Source organism: Pagrus major, chromosome 7 (genome assembly GCF_040436345.1).
Source record: "Pagrus major chromosome 7, Pma_NU_1.0".
Lineage (NCBI taxonomy): Eukaryota > Metazoa > Chordata > Actinopteri > Spariformes > Sparidae > Pagrus > Pagrus major.
In genome coordinates this window covers 18,920,455-18,934,771 of record NC_133221.1, presented here as the reverse complement: position 1 = coordinate 18,934,771, position 14,317 = coordinate 18,920,455, and the positions used below count along the sequence as shown (strand labels likewise).

General features: G+C 40.1%; 2 protein-coding genes across 3 annotated transcripts; one reads left to right on the top strand and one right to left on the bottom strand.

The window, feature by feature from the left end:
• Positions 1–1,452: 1,452 nt before the first annotated feature.
• Positions 1,453–8,693, bottom strand: traf3ip3 (TRAF3 interacting protein 3). Of its 2 annotated transcripts, none has more exons than XM_073469976.1 (14): positions 8,569–8,693; positions 7,367–7,956; positions 7,148–7,265; positions 6,914–7,031; positions 6,766–6,793; positions 6,642–6,671; positions 5,124–5,219; positions 4,320–4,391; positions 3,969–4,109; positions 3,755–3,892; positions 3,542–3,677; positions 3,303–3,448; positions 2,334–2,450; positions 1,453–2,057 (listed from the first exon to the last, which is right to left on the bottom strand). In XM_073469976.1, exons 2-14 carry the CDS (start codon positions 7,784–7,786, stop codon positions 1,854–1,856), a joined length of 1,764 nt encoding a protein of 587 aa, XP_073326077.1. In that variant the 5' UTR covers positions 7,787–7,956; positions 8,569–8,693; the 3' UTR covers positions 1,453–1,853. The 2 variants fall into 2 exon arrangements, with proteins under 2 accessions (XP_073326077.1, XP_073326078.1); XM_073469977.1 differs by having other exon boundaries at positions 8,573–8,667.
• A 626-nt stretch (positions 8,694–9,319) lies between these two features.
• Positions 9,320–14,157, top strand: atp5pb (ATP synthase peripheral stalk-membrane subunit b). The gene is made up of 7 exons (XM_073469979.1): positions 9,320–9,427; positions 10,245–10,281; positions 10,410–10,555; positions 11,604–11,767; positions 12,040–12,165; positions 12,753–12,932; positions 13,900–14,157. Exons 1-7 carry the CDS (start codon positions 9,400–9,402, stop codon positions 13,975–13,977), a joined length of 759 nt encoding a protein of 252 aa, XP_073326080.1. The 5' UTR covers positions 9,320–9,399; the 3' UTR covers positions 13,978–14,157.
• Positions 14,158–14,317: the final 160 nt, after the last annotated feature.

The following is a 14,317-nucleotide window of genomic DNA, read 5'->3' as shown; positions in this document are numbered from 1 at the left end:
TGGCAAGATCCTCTTTGTCACGTTGTGAAACACGTTACAGAGACCTCTTCACTCCTCCACAGGCTCTTACCTTGAGTGCCAGATTCACCAGGAGACTGACCCCGGCCCAGCAAAGATCCATCTCTTCAATGACCTGCCGTGTATTTGGGGAACATGCAGGTAAACGTGGGTGAAAGACAGGAGCTGCAGATCTGTGTGCTGGATGTGCTGCGTCAGTGCATGTTGAGAATGGAGCTTTATCTGGAACAGTTAAAATAACCACCGAATACAATGAACAATAGCACCCCACTCAGTGCTGCTCTGAGTGGGTTTTGTCTCTAAGTTTGAGTGTAATCAGACAATAGATGGTGCCATGGGTCATGTCTGTCAGTTTCATGAACATTTGTGTATCATTCTGCCATTTTAGCATCGACATGAGCAGCTGGTAGTTACCACAGAGCGCCATCACATCGCTGAGAGAATCAGCCCTGACAGCTGGTATTAACTGAGATGAGGGTGATTTTCAGAAATCTGCAGTGGAAATCATTTTTATTTATAACTCAGACTACAAAATCACCTTATTGTTTTTTTTTTGCTCATGTAATGTTTGTAGACACTAAGTTTTCTGTCACGAGCTTAATCGAGTTCAAGACAAACTGAAAAAAGTAATAAAGTGATACTGAAAACTTCTCCGTGGAGACCAGCAGCAGTTTGTCTGAGTCGTTTGTTATCTGATAAATGTTGGCACGCACAAAGCCTGATATAAGCGAACAGAAACTGAAATAAAGGATACATGAAACATCTTTATTTAAACGGCACAGTTCTCCTTGCCAGTTCACTATTGATTAAATTATCAATCAGCATTGATGCACTTCACAAAAGCTTATCCAGTTATAATACAATAACAGAAACGATGTTATGCTTTGTTAGAATGTTATGAAGTGCATTTATTAATTAAAGTACTTTTCTTCAATATTTCTATTTCCTGCTACTTTTTTCCAACATATGATGAAATCTTTCAATATGTTGCGTTTTTTTAAGATTAAACAATTGTAGCAGTTAAAATGTGTTCCAGCTCAACCAGATACAATATTAAAATGCTGCTTGTGGATAAATGTATGTACATTTATCGATCAGTAATGGTCAAACAATATTGTTTTATATTAATGTCAAACTCTGGAGAATAAGTGTTGGCCAGTAGATGATGAAGGTAGATCCTCACTAATCAGTGATACCATTGTAAAGGTCAGACAGCAAATGATGTCATCAGAGTCCCATGTTGTGTTTCCTTGTATAAGATGCAATAAGATACAGCAGAGAAACTGACTTCACTCTGGAGATCTCAGGTGTTTTACACTAAACTGAACCCAAAGCACAATGAAACCAAGACTATCACCAGTGACACTTTAATTTAAACTGTCTTACCAAGAATTAAAACATGTTTTTCAAGAAAACTCGACAAACAGTATCGTGTTAAAATAACAATATTTCTTTATTTTTTATAATATAAAACACTAATGGCTCTTTTATTGAGTGCTTAACTGCCAACAGTAAACACCTTGCAAATATCTCATAGCACTGACATTAACTCCATTACAACAGCTGAAAAAGTCTTTAATAATTTGAGGTGGTGCTTTCAACTAAAAATGCTGTTTACAGTACAAAGAATACTTCCTTTATTTATTATTATTATCAAATCACATTTTCTTAAAATCTCATTAACATCAGCCAACATGTGAGCTGATAGTGCTTTAAACATGTTTTAAATATTATTTTTTTTACACCTGAACACAACATTAACTCACATCACACACACACTTCCAGAGTTCCTATGAAATGCAAATCTAATAAAACATAAATAATATTCCTGATTGTCACATTGGTCTAAAACAGCCTGAATGTAGAGGAGAGGCCATTTCCATTAGATAGTCTTTGATGCGTGTCTCTATGTCTGAGTACAGGTCTTCAGCTTGCTCCCTGAAAGGAGGATACCACAGCCACAACATGGCAACCGGCGCCACGACGAGGAGGAGGAGGAAGAAGAACATCCACACCTTCCACCAGGAGCCACGCGGTGTCTGAACAAAGAGGGGAGAAATGTCTCTTTATACAGCTGCTGCAGTGATGTACATACAGGATGAGCAGCGAGTCAGAGTCTGATGATCACTGCAGCAAGATGTCATAAAGGTGAAAAACATAAAGGTACAAAAAGTGTAAAACAACTCATAACAACATCAGGGCACCTCAGAGCATTTGAGCAGTGGAAGGTCATTCAGATTCAAATTCCCCATGCAGACACACACACACACACACACACACACACACACACACACACACACACACACACAGCTCACCGGTCTCCGCTGACGATGGCCAGCTTGCCGGAGCTCGTCTCTGCACTGCGACAGCCGGGCCTGGCTGGACTGACACTCCTGCTCCATGGCATGCAGCTCGGTCTGCAACTCCTCGCACTACGCACACACACACACAAACGTCCACACCATATGTAAAGAACACAAACTGTATGAAACCTTATTTTATCAAAATCCATTTCCACTGACGTATATCTTTAGAAATGCATTTTTTAAAGGTGCGTGTAAAGTCAGATGTGGCGGAATGTCCCTTTATGCCTAAAATGATCTCCAGAAATAAAGGCAGGTAATATTAAAAGCATCACTATGAACATTTCTGAATGTATTTGATAATCAATTAAAATACATTTGCAAAGGTAGAAAGTTGAAGTTGCCTTTAATTAAGATTTTTTGGCCACAAAATGGAGAAATAGATTTTTCCAAAAAATATGCCTGAAATACAAATGATTTACTAAAATATGTTCTGACCTTTTGTTCATATTTTTAACGCATCTTTCACTATTTCTGTATATTTGATTTCTTACAATGCATCAGTCTCTGCACAACACCAAATAAAGTGGGTCTTATCTTTACTAACAATTATTTTCATTGTCAATTAATCTTCTGATTATTTTCCGAATCCCAAGGTGACATCCTCAAACGTCTTGTTTTGTCCACAACAACTTAAAGATATTCAGTTTACTGTCATAGAAGAGGAAAGAAACCAGAAGATATTCACATCTAAGAGGAGAATATTGATTTTTTGTTTTTCTTGGATGAAGGACTAAAGGAAAATAGTTGGTAATTCATTTAATAGCTGACGATTGATTGATTAATCATCGCAGCTCTAATCATCTTTGACTTATCTAGTGTGGATTCATGTATATATTATTTTATGAAACACGTCATTGTAACGATTAAACATGAAGATGTGAGTGTGCTGCAGTGTGCTGTGATAAATCCCCACTCTACCTCTCTCTCTTTGAGTCGGAGCTTCTCCTGAGTGTGACGGAGCTGTTCCTCCACCTGAGAGTCCCTCCTCACCGTCAGCTGTGGCTCTGCCTCCTCTGACACCAGACGCCCCTGCAGGATGAAGTCCTCGCTCTCATTGCTGCCATCTAGTAAACAGGAAGCAATCCGACAATTACTTCACATTGAACCTTTACAGATTCAGGAAGGCAAACCATGACTCTCGGGTCCGAGTGTCTTGCCTCTGAGGTGCTGGATTTCCTCTCTTAACATCTGGTTGTCTTCTTTCAGCAGGCAAGTGTTGTACTGTAGCTCCCTCCTCTCTTGTGTTAACGACACCACCTCCTCCCTCAGCTCAGCCTCTCTGGCTCGGGAACTCTGCACAGGACGCATATGTTACAAAACTTTTCATTAAAACTTCTGACCATCTAACATGGACACAGGCCTTACTGTACCTCCACTTGGCTGTGCAGCTGCTGCAGCTGTTCGTTGCTGAGGAGCTGGTTCTCCCTGAGTTGTCCAGAGCTCAGCTTCAGCTCCTCATAAAGGCTCTGCCATCTCAGTGCCTCCTCCTTTGCTGTAATTAGCGCTTCCTGAAGGCAAAAATAGCTTTTTTGGTAAATCAGCAGAAAAAATCTGCCACCAAATAATTCAAGCTAGATATCTCACCTTCATTGTCTCAGCCTTGGTGAGCGCCTCAGTTTTTTCCTGTGTAACCTTCTGCAGGGCGACCAGAGCCTTCTCCTCATACACCAGCTTCTGCTTCTCCATCTGTATCACCAGCTTCTTCACTCCATCCTTGGGAAACTTCTATGAAGGACAAAACACTGCTGAGTTAGACCTACAAACACTTACTGGGTGAGTCGTTAACCAAAACCACAGTGAGCTCACTGCACTATAACTGCCAGACAGAGTGAAAGTGTAGAGCAGGCTGTTTTAAGAAGGAAAACAATGTTTGAGTTGTTGCAAAGAAATATAAAGTAGACGAGATACTCGTTTAGCACCGGCTGCTCTTCTTACCTGCAGACAGACTTGCAGCTGCGCCTCCAGAGCCTTTATCTTGTTTCTCAGCAGGTCTTCACTGCACCGAGCCTGTGTGGGTTAGAGAGGAAATGACTGACTGTCACGCTGTAACCTGCAGATGGAAAATTAATGCTTCATGTACCAAAATATGTGACAGTGTGCTCTTTCACTGCCTGTGCTCACTGGTGCACAGAGGGAACTTGCAGCATGTGTGAGCCTCAAGAAAGAAATCACAATGTCCTGCACAGTGTGGAAAATAACATACAAGTTGCCTGATGATAACATACCTGAGTGAGAGAGAATTTTCACAGATGATAAGAATAAGATGATTTAAATGATAAGAGTCATTTAAACTTCTAGATCTTCAGCTGTTCAAACCCAAATAAAAAACAGTGTAAAAACAAAAAAAAGGGAAACACCAATATTTCCCTTTCATTCATTACAGCTAGAGAAGCAAAAAGAAAGTTAATGAGGATGCTTAGCACCTTTTACTGCTACTGACAACCACACCCTTCCTGTATAACAATGGCAGCTTGTACTCGTCCTATGCAGTAAAGGCTTGAGCGGAAGCAGGAAGCTTCAAACCACAAGGCCTTCCTGATGTAGCAGCTGCTGTGTTCAAGACTGTGACAGAGACATTTTCTGTTAAATCAACCAGGCCACCAAAGCAAAATGAACAGCGCCAACATGACCTTTTAAAACGAGAAATAATGCATTTGGTATTTGGAAGATGTACTGCAAGACACTTGGGGTGTGTTTGATTTAAGTAAACAGCCTGTGCATACAGACGGAGAGTCTTACCGTCCATATTTTGTTGGAGGAGTTCATCAGGTTCGACACGCTCTCCTGGAGGGCTGCCAGCTTCTTCTTCACTGCCTCCTCTCTCCACAGGGCCTCCTGACAGAGAGCAGAGAGAAGAGGAAAGTTAGTTGAGTGTAACTAAAGTTAGACAGCATCTTCTGTTGTGGTTTTATACTCACAGTTAAAATAAATTATGCTCACTACATCAGCTGTCATCTCATGCACAGGGTGGAAATGAAACAGTAATTGTTTGTGGGTCAAACATTGAAAGGAAGTACATTGATTTCAGGTTTTTATAGCAGTTCAGAACATAAAAACTAAGAAGAAAAGTGTCATGAAGTCATAAACTTACAGTAATGTCAGCTAAACTATGCTAACATTTGCTACCATAAGCTACAGGTCACAGTATCTGCTAGCTTCTTAGCATATGCCTACAAACAAAGCAATTATTAGCCAAAATTGACGATTGTGATTTCAGGATAAATGGTAAATTGCAGTGTAACATTTACACACTGGAGAAGACACTTCAATGATGTCAGTTTGACTACTAAACAAAAGCTAAGTAAAGTTTGCAAACATTAGCCATATTGCTAAGTTACTGGTGAAACCAAACCAAGTAGCTTCAGACAAACAAAGCAAAACTATCCAATTTTGGTCAATAGAAGCCCCAAATGACAATTAAAGAATAATGATAAACAGTTAATGGTGTAACATTTACATTTACAGAAGAGTCAAAAGCTTAAAATAATGTCAGCTACACTAAATGTATGTAAACGTATGCTGACATTAGCCATTATAAGCTACTGGTCATACCAAACCAAGTAGCTTCAGACAAGCAAAGCAAAACTGTCTAACTAACAGACAAAACATGGCAATTATGGGATAATGATATATGGTTAAATGTAGTGTAACAGTAGCACATTGGAGAAAAGAGTCATAAGCTAACTTCAGTTACAAAACAAAATGTAGCTAACGTTTGCTAACAGTGGCTAACATTAGCCACCATACTTGTCATACTGAACCAACTAGCCTCAGACAAACAAAGGAAAACTATCCAACTTTTTCTTAATAACAGCCACCGATGACAATTATTGCGATAATGATATGTTAATTGTAACGTAACAGTATGTCTGCTCCACAACAAAATGTAGCTAACATTTGCTAGCCACTTTCAGCTAATGGACCAAGTAAGGTTGTATCAGTATCGGCAGTGTGTTTATCTGGGTAAAGGTGAGTTTTGCTTACTTATGAATTAAAGATAACACTTTATAAAACAGCCTACAAGCAATATAATCAGATTTTCTTCCACTTTATGTACACTCAAGTACCAGTCAGAGCTAATTCACATTTGATTCATTCACTGTGAAATCTTGGGTTGTCTTATAAAGTTTCAACAAGTTCAACTTTCCATTTGTGAAAGGGAGAATGTGTTATTTCATCTATCAAATGTTAACGTGTCAAATAAACAAAAACAAAACTCGGCTCAGGATGGATTCTGATAGGAATTGGTTGGTTTACCTGCAAGCAGTCGGCCAACCGCTGAACATCCTATAATGAGAGAAGAAAATCAGTTTAATTTGCTAAATCTTTTCTTGAAACATGCAAATTGGATATAATACTCCAGGGAATAAATCACACTTACTGACTCCTTGACAGTGACAAGACCAGACCTGTTCAGAAGAAAACATCTCATTATAGTAATATGAAACACTGATCCCAGCTGTCTCTGATAAAACATTAGAGATTTGATGTTTTGATTAGGGTTTCGAGGAGATTTAAAATAAACTCACTCTGTCTGCACGCTGGTCTCTCGCATTTTCCTTCTTTGGACAATATTTTCTGTTTGGACGGAGACTTTCTGGTGAATCTTTTCCGTGTGGATGGATGTCTTGATGCTCGTCCTTTGAGCTTTGAGAGGCAGCAAAAAACAACAACAAAGCAAACAAACACCATTTTTAGAATAACATAGCAAAAATGATGTGACGGTCAAAATGTCACGCAACTGAAAAGAAGTTTACCCTAACCTCTATTCTCTCTTTTCTCTGTGCTTTTCATGTGTTGGTTCGAGGAGGTAGATGCTTGTGTCCTTGCCTGGCCTTTCTCTTGCCTCGTCACTGTCACCTGTTCTGACCATAATGAAGCCTGACGACAGGAGGAGAGAGAAGAAAGTGCAGGACGTGAAAAGACGAAACATGGATTTGGTGGAATGACACCCCTATTAATATCAAAGGCTGTGTGTTTACCCAGTTGCTGGTGCTTGGGCCATCAGCAACGCTGCTGTTTGCCGTTAAAATCATCACTGGATGTCCGTTAGCTGTGGGAGTATTTTGAATATTTGTATGAAATGTCTCTGACTTGCTGATTGAGCTGTGAGGTTTCATTGAAGATGGCGTTGAAAGTTTTGTCTTCCAAAAACGGTTTGTTGACTTCAGCCCACGCTGCTCTGGGCTCACTGATCTCCTCCTCAGAAACTCCTGCTGCCTCTTTTCCTTCAGTTCGTCCTTTATCAGCCTTGTGTTTAACCCTCTCGTAGGGCTGCGACATGAAGTCACGTTGTTACGTCCTCGCAGGTGTTCATGTCTCTCTGCTCTGATCGCCACTATTTGGTCGAAGTCACAGTTCACTGGGTAGAGGTGTATTCCACTGGCGGCCAGGGCAGCCATGACAGTGTGAAGGCCCAGCAGGCGACCAGGTTTGAAGCCTGGTGCACGACTGAAGGACGGGAAGGTTAGAGTTAAGTTTATTCGTAGCAAAAAAGAGGCAAAGTGTGAAGGTTAGCAGGCGGGCAGGGGAAGGTCATTTGATGGGAGTGGTGGTAGAGGAGTAGCTGGATCTGAAAAGACAGGAGAGAAGTGGCAAAAACAGAGCAGACACAGGACTGAATGATTAGGAGGTGGACTGAGCATACAAACGACAAAGTATCAAGAAATCATAACTATATACTTTCTTTTTCATATTCATGTAAAACATTGTAAGTGATTGAAATATGCTCTCATACTTGTGTCATTCTCAAACACTTGTCCTGATATTTTATTCTCCAGGGAAAATAAGCAGATAAAGTTAGTGATTATGCAAAAGTAAGTGAGCCTAATACACACAAAAAAGCAAAATGCAAACCTCAAGCGGCATCGCTTACATTTAAGATGCTTCGTGTTGTCGAGACATGCATTTCTCTGTGAACCATGCCGGTGAATTGTAGTAGAAGCAGCAACAGTAATAGCAGCTCTTGTAATACTAGTATGTTTTTTTTTAGTAGTGGTAATGTTAAATGCAGAAGTAGATGTTGCAGCGGTTGCATTATTGTTGTATTTTGTTAAAAAAACAACTCTTTTAACACTGAGTACCAGAGTTATCGAAGACAGACTAGGCCCTGGAGGGAAAATGCACAAGATAATGCAAAGACAAAATGTTGCTTAACAAGCCAGAAAGTCATAAGAGAGCTTACCTACAACGCCATCTCTTTCAGGAGGGAAAAGTCTTCATGAGGTGCTTGAAGAGGTTATCTATTTTCTCACCCCTCTGAGGTAGTGCTCCGGGGGTTTTGTCTGTGTTTCACATGTAGCTGTTTCTGTTGAGCATAAATTTTTACAGGAAGTGAAGAGAACGGCCGCGTCATATGTTCCTCTATCTCAGCAGCCACTCGCACCAAACTGATGCCATACACGGGTGGGCCCCAAGATTACACACAGACACAGCCAATTCCCCCTGCAGTCTGGGATAAAGCACACCAGTTGGGAGAGAGAGTTGTGCGCTGTGTGCTGGTGTGTGGCTGCCTCTTGGAAATTTGAATGTTTTCACAACAGCAGACTCATTTTTCATTAAAATGGGTGAATGTCTGAGCTGATGCAGTTGTACATGACCGCACAACTGCAATCGGCAGCTTCATTAGTTGCTGGTGGTGTCTGTGTATGTGTTATTTGCATTAAACTAACTGACAGGCTGTGTTCATTGTTTACTTGCTGTCAGAATTAATTGGAAATCATGAGCATGTTCAAGATGAATTAACCCCAAAACACTGCATTTTAATATCATGCATAACCTCAAATCCTCTTCATACCTTAACTACCCCAATTAATCCAACGTCATCAGCGAACAGCACCATCTAGTGGTCACTTCTCTTAACAACTCTAAAAATCGGAGCTCTGCTGTACTCTCGCGATGTTTCAGCAGGATATCTCGTGTTTCCGCCATACTTGTGGCTCTTTGCAGAAGGGCACGAAGAGGCCGAAACAAGGGTGCCCGGTGTAGCAAGAACTTGGCACTTCATCCTACAAACATGCTGTCCAGACTCGTCATTGTCTCAGGTAGGCACTTATTTTACTTTTGACATGATTATTTAAAACCACTTCTGGTGTAAACCAACTGTCAAGCAGGAGAAACAGAATTTTAAAGTGAATGTGAAGCTGAAGGGTAAAGTGAAGGCCGCGGATTGAATGAGAGACATGCTAACGCTAGCTATAGATAGCTACAAGTATAATCTCTAAAGCTGCAGCTAGTATTTTACTTAGAGGTTTGTTTCAACAGTCATTGATACTGCTCATGTCTGTGTTGCATTTTCTCTATTTCTAGCAGACATAACTTTCAATACGTTACAGCTAAGTTAACATGACGATAGCTAACGGTTGCAAACCAAAGCTACTTAGCTAGCGTTACCTCTACACGCCTGCAAGTGTCACCTTTTGACAGCTAGCTTTGGTACGTCTTGTGCCCTTTACGCTTCAAATAAGTAAAAACATGACAATGCAAGTAAACCAACAGTGTGATTTTATTTTAATGATTTCATAAGTTGCTCATTTGACGCCAGTCGAATTGCTACCAGACATTTAGTTGAAATCATGCTGTCATCACGACATACTGTACCTGGGCTTTTGTTGACTCTTGGCATTGTTTAGCCAAGTTATTTACACTTTTTTTTAGTTTATTAGTTAAACTTGGCTACCACAACTGTTGTGCAGTAAATCCTGCCTTTTTTGAAGGTTATAATGGTCAGAATATGCTAAAGCAGTTTGAGAGAGGTGTGATTAATCAAGAAAACTACCAACAGATTAAACATACTTGAATGAATGAAAACAAGCATTAGTTGCAGCCCTGATTTAATGTCATTGTTTGTCCTGTTTGCAGCCAGCGCCCTGAAAGGCAGCGGCCCCCTTGGAGCTGGGTATGTGTCTCAAAGTTATTTTGTTAGATGTATTTGCTATTAACATGATATGTTTTAACAACAACAACAACTATAAATTCTATGACGATTGGCCCTTGAAAAGCTTTTAATAATGTTGTCTCCCACAGTCTGGTCCAGGCATCTCGCTCCCTGCACACAACGTCCCAGAGTCTGGCCCCAGTGCCCCCTCTGCCAGAGAAGTCAGGCAAAGTCCGTCATGGCATCATCCCAGAGGAGCTTTTCCAGCTCCTGTACCCCAAAACTGGAGTCACAGGTCAGTGACCAGATGCAAGATTTAACATGTGGTCAATTAATTTTGTTGCAAAAAGACAATCTCCTAAGTACAACTTTATCCATTCACTCTCATTAAATGGTAGCAATTTTACCTTTTACGTGCAACTTACAAAACGGTACGGTCGGACTTCTGTCCTTAGTTTAATAATGCAGCACCATACCTGGGATTAGGATTGTGTCCTAATCCCAGGTATGTAATAGTTATAGATGGTTTCACAAGGCAAGTTTATTTGTATAGCAAACTTTTTTAACAGCAAGTGTTTCACAAAAAAGAGAAATGGCTTTAAGGCATGATATATAAAACACCAGGTAAGAAAGAGACACAAAAGGATTTCAAAGGTTAAGATGGTAACAATTTTAAATTAAGTTTAACAGTTTTTGTCAAGAGTAACACATTGTGTTTGCAGTCTTATTGTGCATGATAATGTATTTAAAAGCACAGAGACATCTCCTGCATTCTAATACCTATACTACCATACTATTTAGAATTTTTGCCAGAAAATGATGAAGTATGTCCCAATAGGAAGTATGTAAAATGCAGTATGCCAAAAATACCAGGATGTCCTACTACATCCGGTTGTATTTTAGTGTATGCATGCCAGCATGCTTTTCTGGCTATTCTGACACACAATCCTGTGCGCAGCGGAAGATTCGTCACATATGTCATGAACAAACAAACAAGTATAAACAAAGCAGAGAGCGCACAGACAGTTGACAGTTCATTTGACAGAATGACAGACACGGCAATGACAGATGAAAGCACATTTAAGTGTAAGTGCTGTGTTCTTTTCACTCCCAAAATTTTGAGCCAAGGCTGCGCCAGATATAGGAACAAGAGGGTCACATTTCAAGACACACCATAATGGGGATGTAGTATATCCCAATTGTATGAATACTGCAGGCAGTATTTACTTTTTTAAGGGCAGCTGCAGTACATACTGAAAGTAAAAGGAAAGTGTGCGATTCAAAGTGCGTCCATATTTTCATTAATGAAGACAAACTTCTACATGTTTTCCTGTTCTCACTAGGACCCTACATGCTGGGCACTGGCCTCCTCCTCTACATGCTTTCCAAGGAAATCTACATCATCAACCATGAGACCTTTGCTGCTCTCTCCATGGGCGGCATCATCATCTATGGTATCAAGAAATTTGGTCCAGGTGTTGCAGCTTTTGCTGACAAACTGAACGATGTAAGCTGGCAACCACATGGATTTGTGTTTATCTTTTTTGTGGTTAATCATAGGAAATTGCAGTGTGTGGATGCTTATTACTATTATAATCTCTCATCTTGTGAATTTATTCACCCGATTTTAATGTCCTGTTTAGAGTAAGATGGATGATTTGTGTACAAGCTGCAGGTTTTCAGTCAGAGATCAGTGGCCTTTGGCCACAACCTTTGTGAGCACCTCTTTGACCCTGTTGTATGGTTTTTTTTTGTTTGTTTGTGTGTGTGTGTTTGCAGGATAAAGTCGCTAAGGCTCAGGAGGTGAAGGATGTAGCTATGACCAGCCTGGCTCAGGCTATTGAGGATGAGAAGAAGGAACAGTGGAGAGCAGAGGGACGATCAATGCTCTTTGATGCTAAGAGGGTAAGCAGCAATTTTAATATCCAATATCTTCAATGTTCGTATTGCCCTCCTTCAAATTTAAACAACAGTCCATATTGAATGCTGGTAGTCGCCCAGCACTCATTTTACTTTGAGCTCAAGGAGTTAAAGAAGCATCTTTATGTAGGCATGGACATTATTGACCTCTGCTGGCGGCAAGTACAAATTGAAATAACATCAGAGTGGCCAAAAAACCTTGCCATGGTTATGATGAATGAATGAATGAATGAATGTCTTGGTCTATAAAAAGATAGTTGTCACTGATCCATGCAACACACCAGCTAGCTTTCTCACTGAACTGCAGTGATACATGTGCTTCGTTTCAGTATGTATACAATATACAGAATATACCTGAATTCTGGCTGTGTTAGTATTTAACATCTTTTTATATAGTTTGAATTTCAAACTATTCTTTATGTCACTTAAGATGCAACACAGTGTTAAGAGGATGTAAAGAAGGAGTTTAGTCTGTTTAAAATACATACATTTGCCTACAATTTTACAAGAGTAGACGAGGTGTTTCTACAGTGTGGTTACAAGGACTACAAGCTCTCCTCTTTTTCTCTCAGAACAATGTGGCCATGCTGCTGGAGACCAACTACAGAGAGAGACTACACATGGTGACCAATGAGGTAAAGAGGCGCATGGACTACCAGATCGCCCTGCAGGACCTCCACCGCAGGATGGAGCAGGAGCACATGATCAATTGGGTGGAGAAAAGCGTCGTCGGCAGCATCACTCCTCAGCAGGTCAGTTTTTTTCTTTTTCGTCAAACTGTAGAAAGCCTTCAGCTGTTTCTCAGTCGTGGTGTTATGTTACTGTTGCAGTTTAAATTTACAACAACTTAGATTCCTGACACATTGTTTTTATGATCAAACATTTCATTTTAATGGCTGCATATTATACCAAAAGTCACGTCCAACTTTTTGTCTTGGCTGCCGAGTATAAGACAACCCTGATTATAAGGCGATGTCGCCTGTTTCTGACACCTGTTTCTGAAAAAAAGCCTTTTGTCTTGTAAAAGTGAATCATGAAATAATAAATTTGTGTAGCTCACATGCTCACACACTCCTGTCAGGCTTGCGGAAGTGGTCAAAATTACTTTGGGTTTTTTAGTCATTTTGACTCATCTTCTATTGTCATGATGTAATTTCCTCCATGGCAGCAACACAGTACACTCTATAGGTTAAACTGTTGTAATGAAACACTTTTAGGAAAGCTTCTAACTCTAAGAGACACTCTAAACAGACCTGAAGACACTCTTTTGCCAAGCAACATTACGGCTACAAACCACCCATAAATCGACACATTCGTAGGAGCCAGTGTTAAACCAGTACACGCTCCATGTAATATTCCCTAACACATGAACAATGTCAAACATCTAGTCCTTACAAGACGACCCCCACCCCCCACGAAAACACAATTTCCCGAAACAAATTCTTACATTTGGGCTTATATGGTTTTCTTTGATCAGATAGTTCCTGATTTAAATCGATGCTTTGCCAATTTTAGATTGCATTGTTGAATAAAATAAATCAGTGGTATCAGTTTTGTTTCAACGTTGATTTACTGCCAACACAAGAGAGGAAAAAAAGAGAACTGTTTAAATAGTTGAAAAAGTTATTAGGTTGACGTTTTGAGCCCCTGCTGGTCTTATTGTCTTGTACCCACATCAACAAGTTGTCACTTAATATCTCTGTGTGTTTTGTTTTTCAGGAGAAGGAGAGCATCGCCAAGTGCATCACAGACCTGAAGGCTTTGGCCAAAAACACCCAGGCTCAAGCTACAGCCTAAACTGTCAAGTCTTCAGAGAAGGCGACTCTAACCCTCAACTCATTGTCCCAAGACGAGACATTCACTTTTCTTTACAGAATAAACTATTTCCTCTTTATTGTCTCTGTCAATATGATGGGTGTGTACAGTATTTACACGTCAGCTCATGGTGAAATAAATGATTCTCTTATTCAACTTAAACTGGCTTGTTTGTGTTTGTCCACCTCAAGCAATGTTCTTTTCTTTCTTTCAACGTTTTGTTTGACCTCTTGTACATTTCCTCCTTGACCTTTAGTGTGAATATTAGGACCATAGCGTCACAGATTTATGGCTCTAATAGATTGCACTTAAGCTTGATAAT

What these genes read in the sequence shown, in the direction of transcription:
- atp5pb (XM_073469979.1), top strand. Translation starts at nt 9,400, where the DNA reads ATGCTGTCCAGACTCGTCATTGTCTCAG. An exon ending in CCCCAAAACTGGAGTCACAG is followed by an intron (nt 10,556 to 11,603) that starts GTCAGTGACCAG and finishes TGTTCTCACTAG; the next exon opens with GACCCTACATGCTGGGCACT. An exon ending in TGCTCTTTGATGCTAAGAGG is followed by an intron (nt 12,166 to 12,752) that starts GTAAGCAGCAAT and finishes TTTTTCTCTCAG; the next exon opens with AACAATGTGGCCATGCTGCT.
- traf3ip3 (XM_073469976.1), bottom strand. Translation starts at nt 7,786, where the DNA reads ATGGCTGCCCTGGCCGCCAGTGGAATACACCTCTACCCAGTGAACTGT. An exon ending in GGTTGGCCGACTGCTTGCAG is followed by an intron (nt 5,220 to 6,641) that starts GTAAACCAACCA and finishes GCTCTCTGTCAG; the next exon opens with GAGGCCCTGTGGAGAGAGGA. An exon ending in CCAAGGCTGAGACAATGAAG is followed by an intron (nt 3,893 to 3,968) that starts GTGAGATATCTA and finishes TTTTGCCTTCAG; the next exon opens with GAAGCGCTAATTACAGCAAA.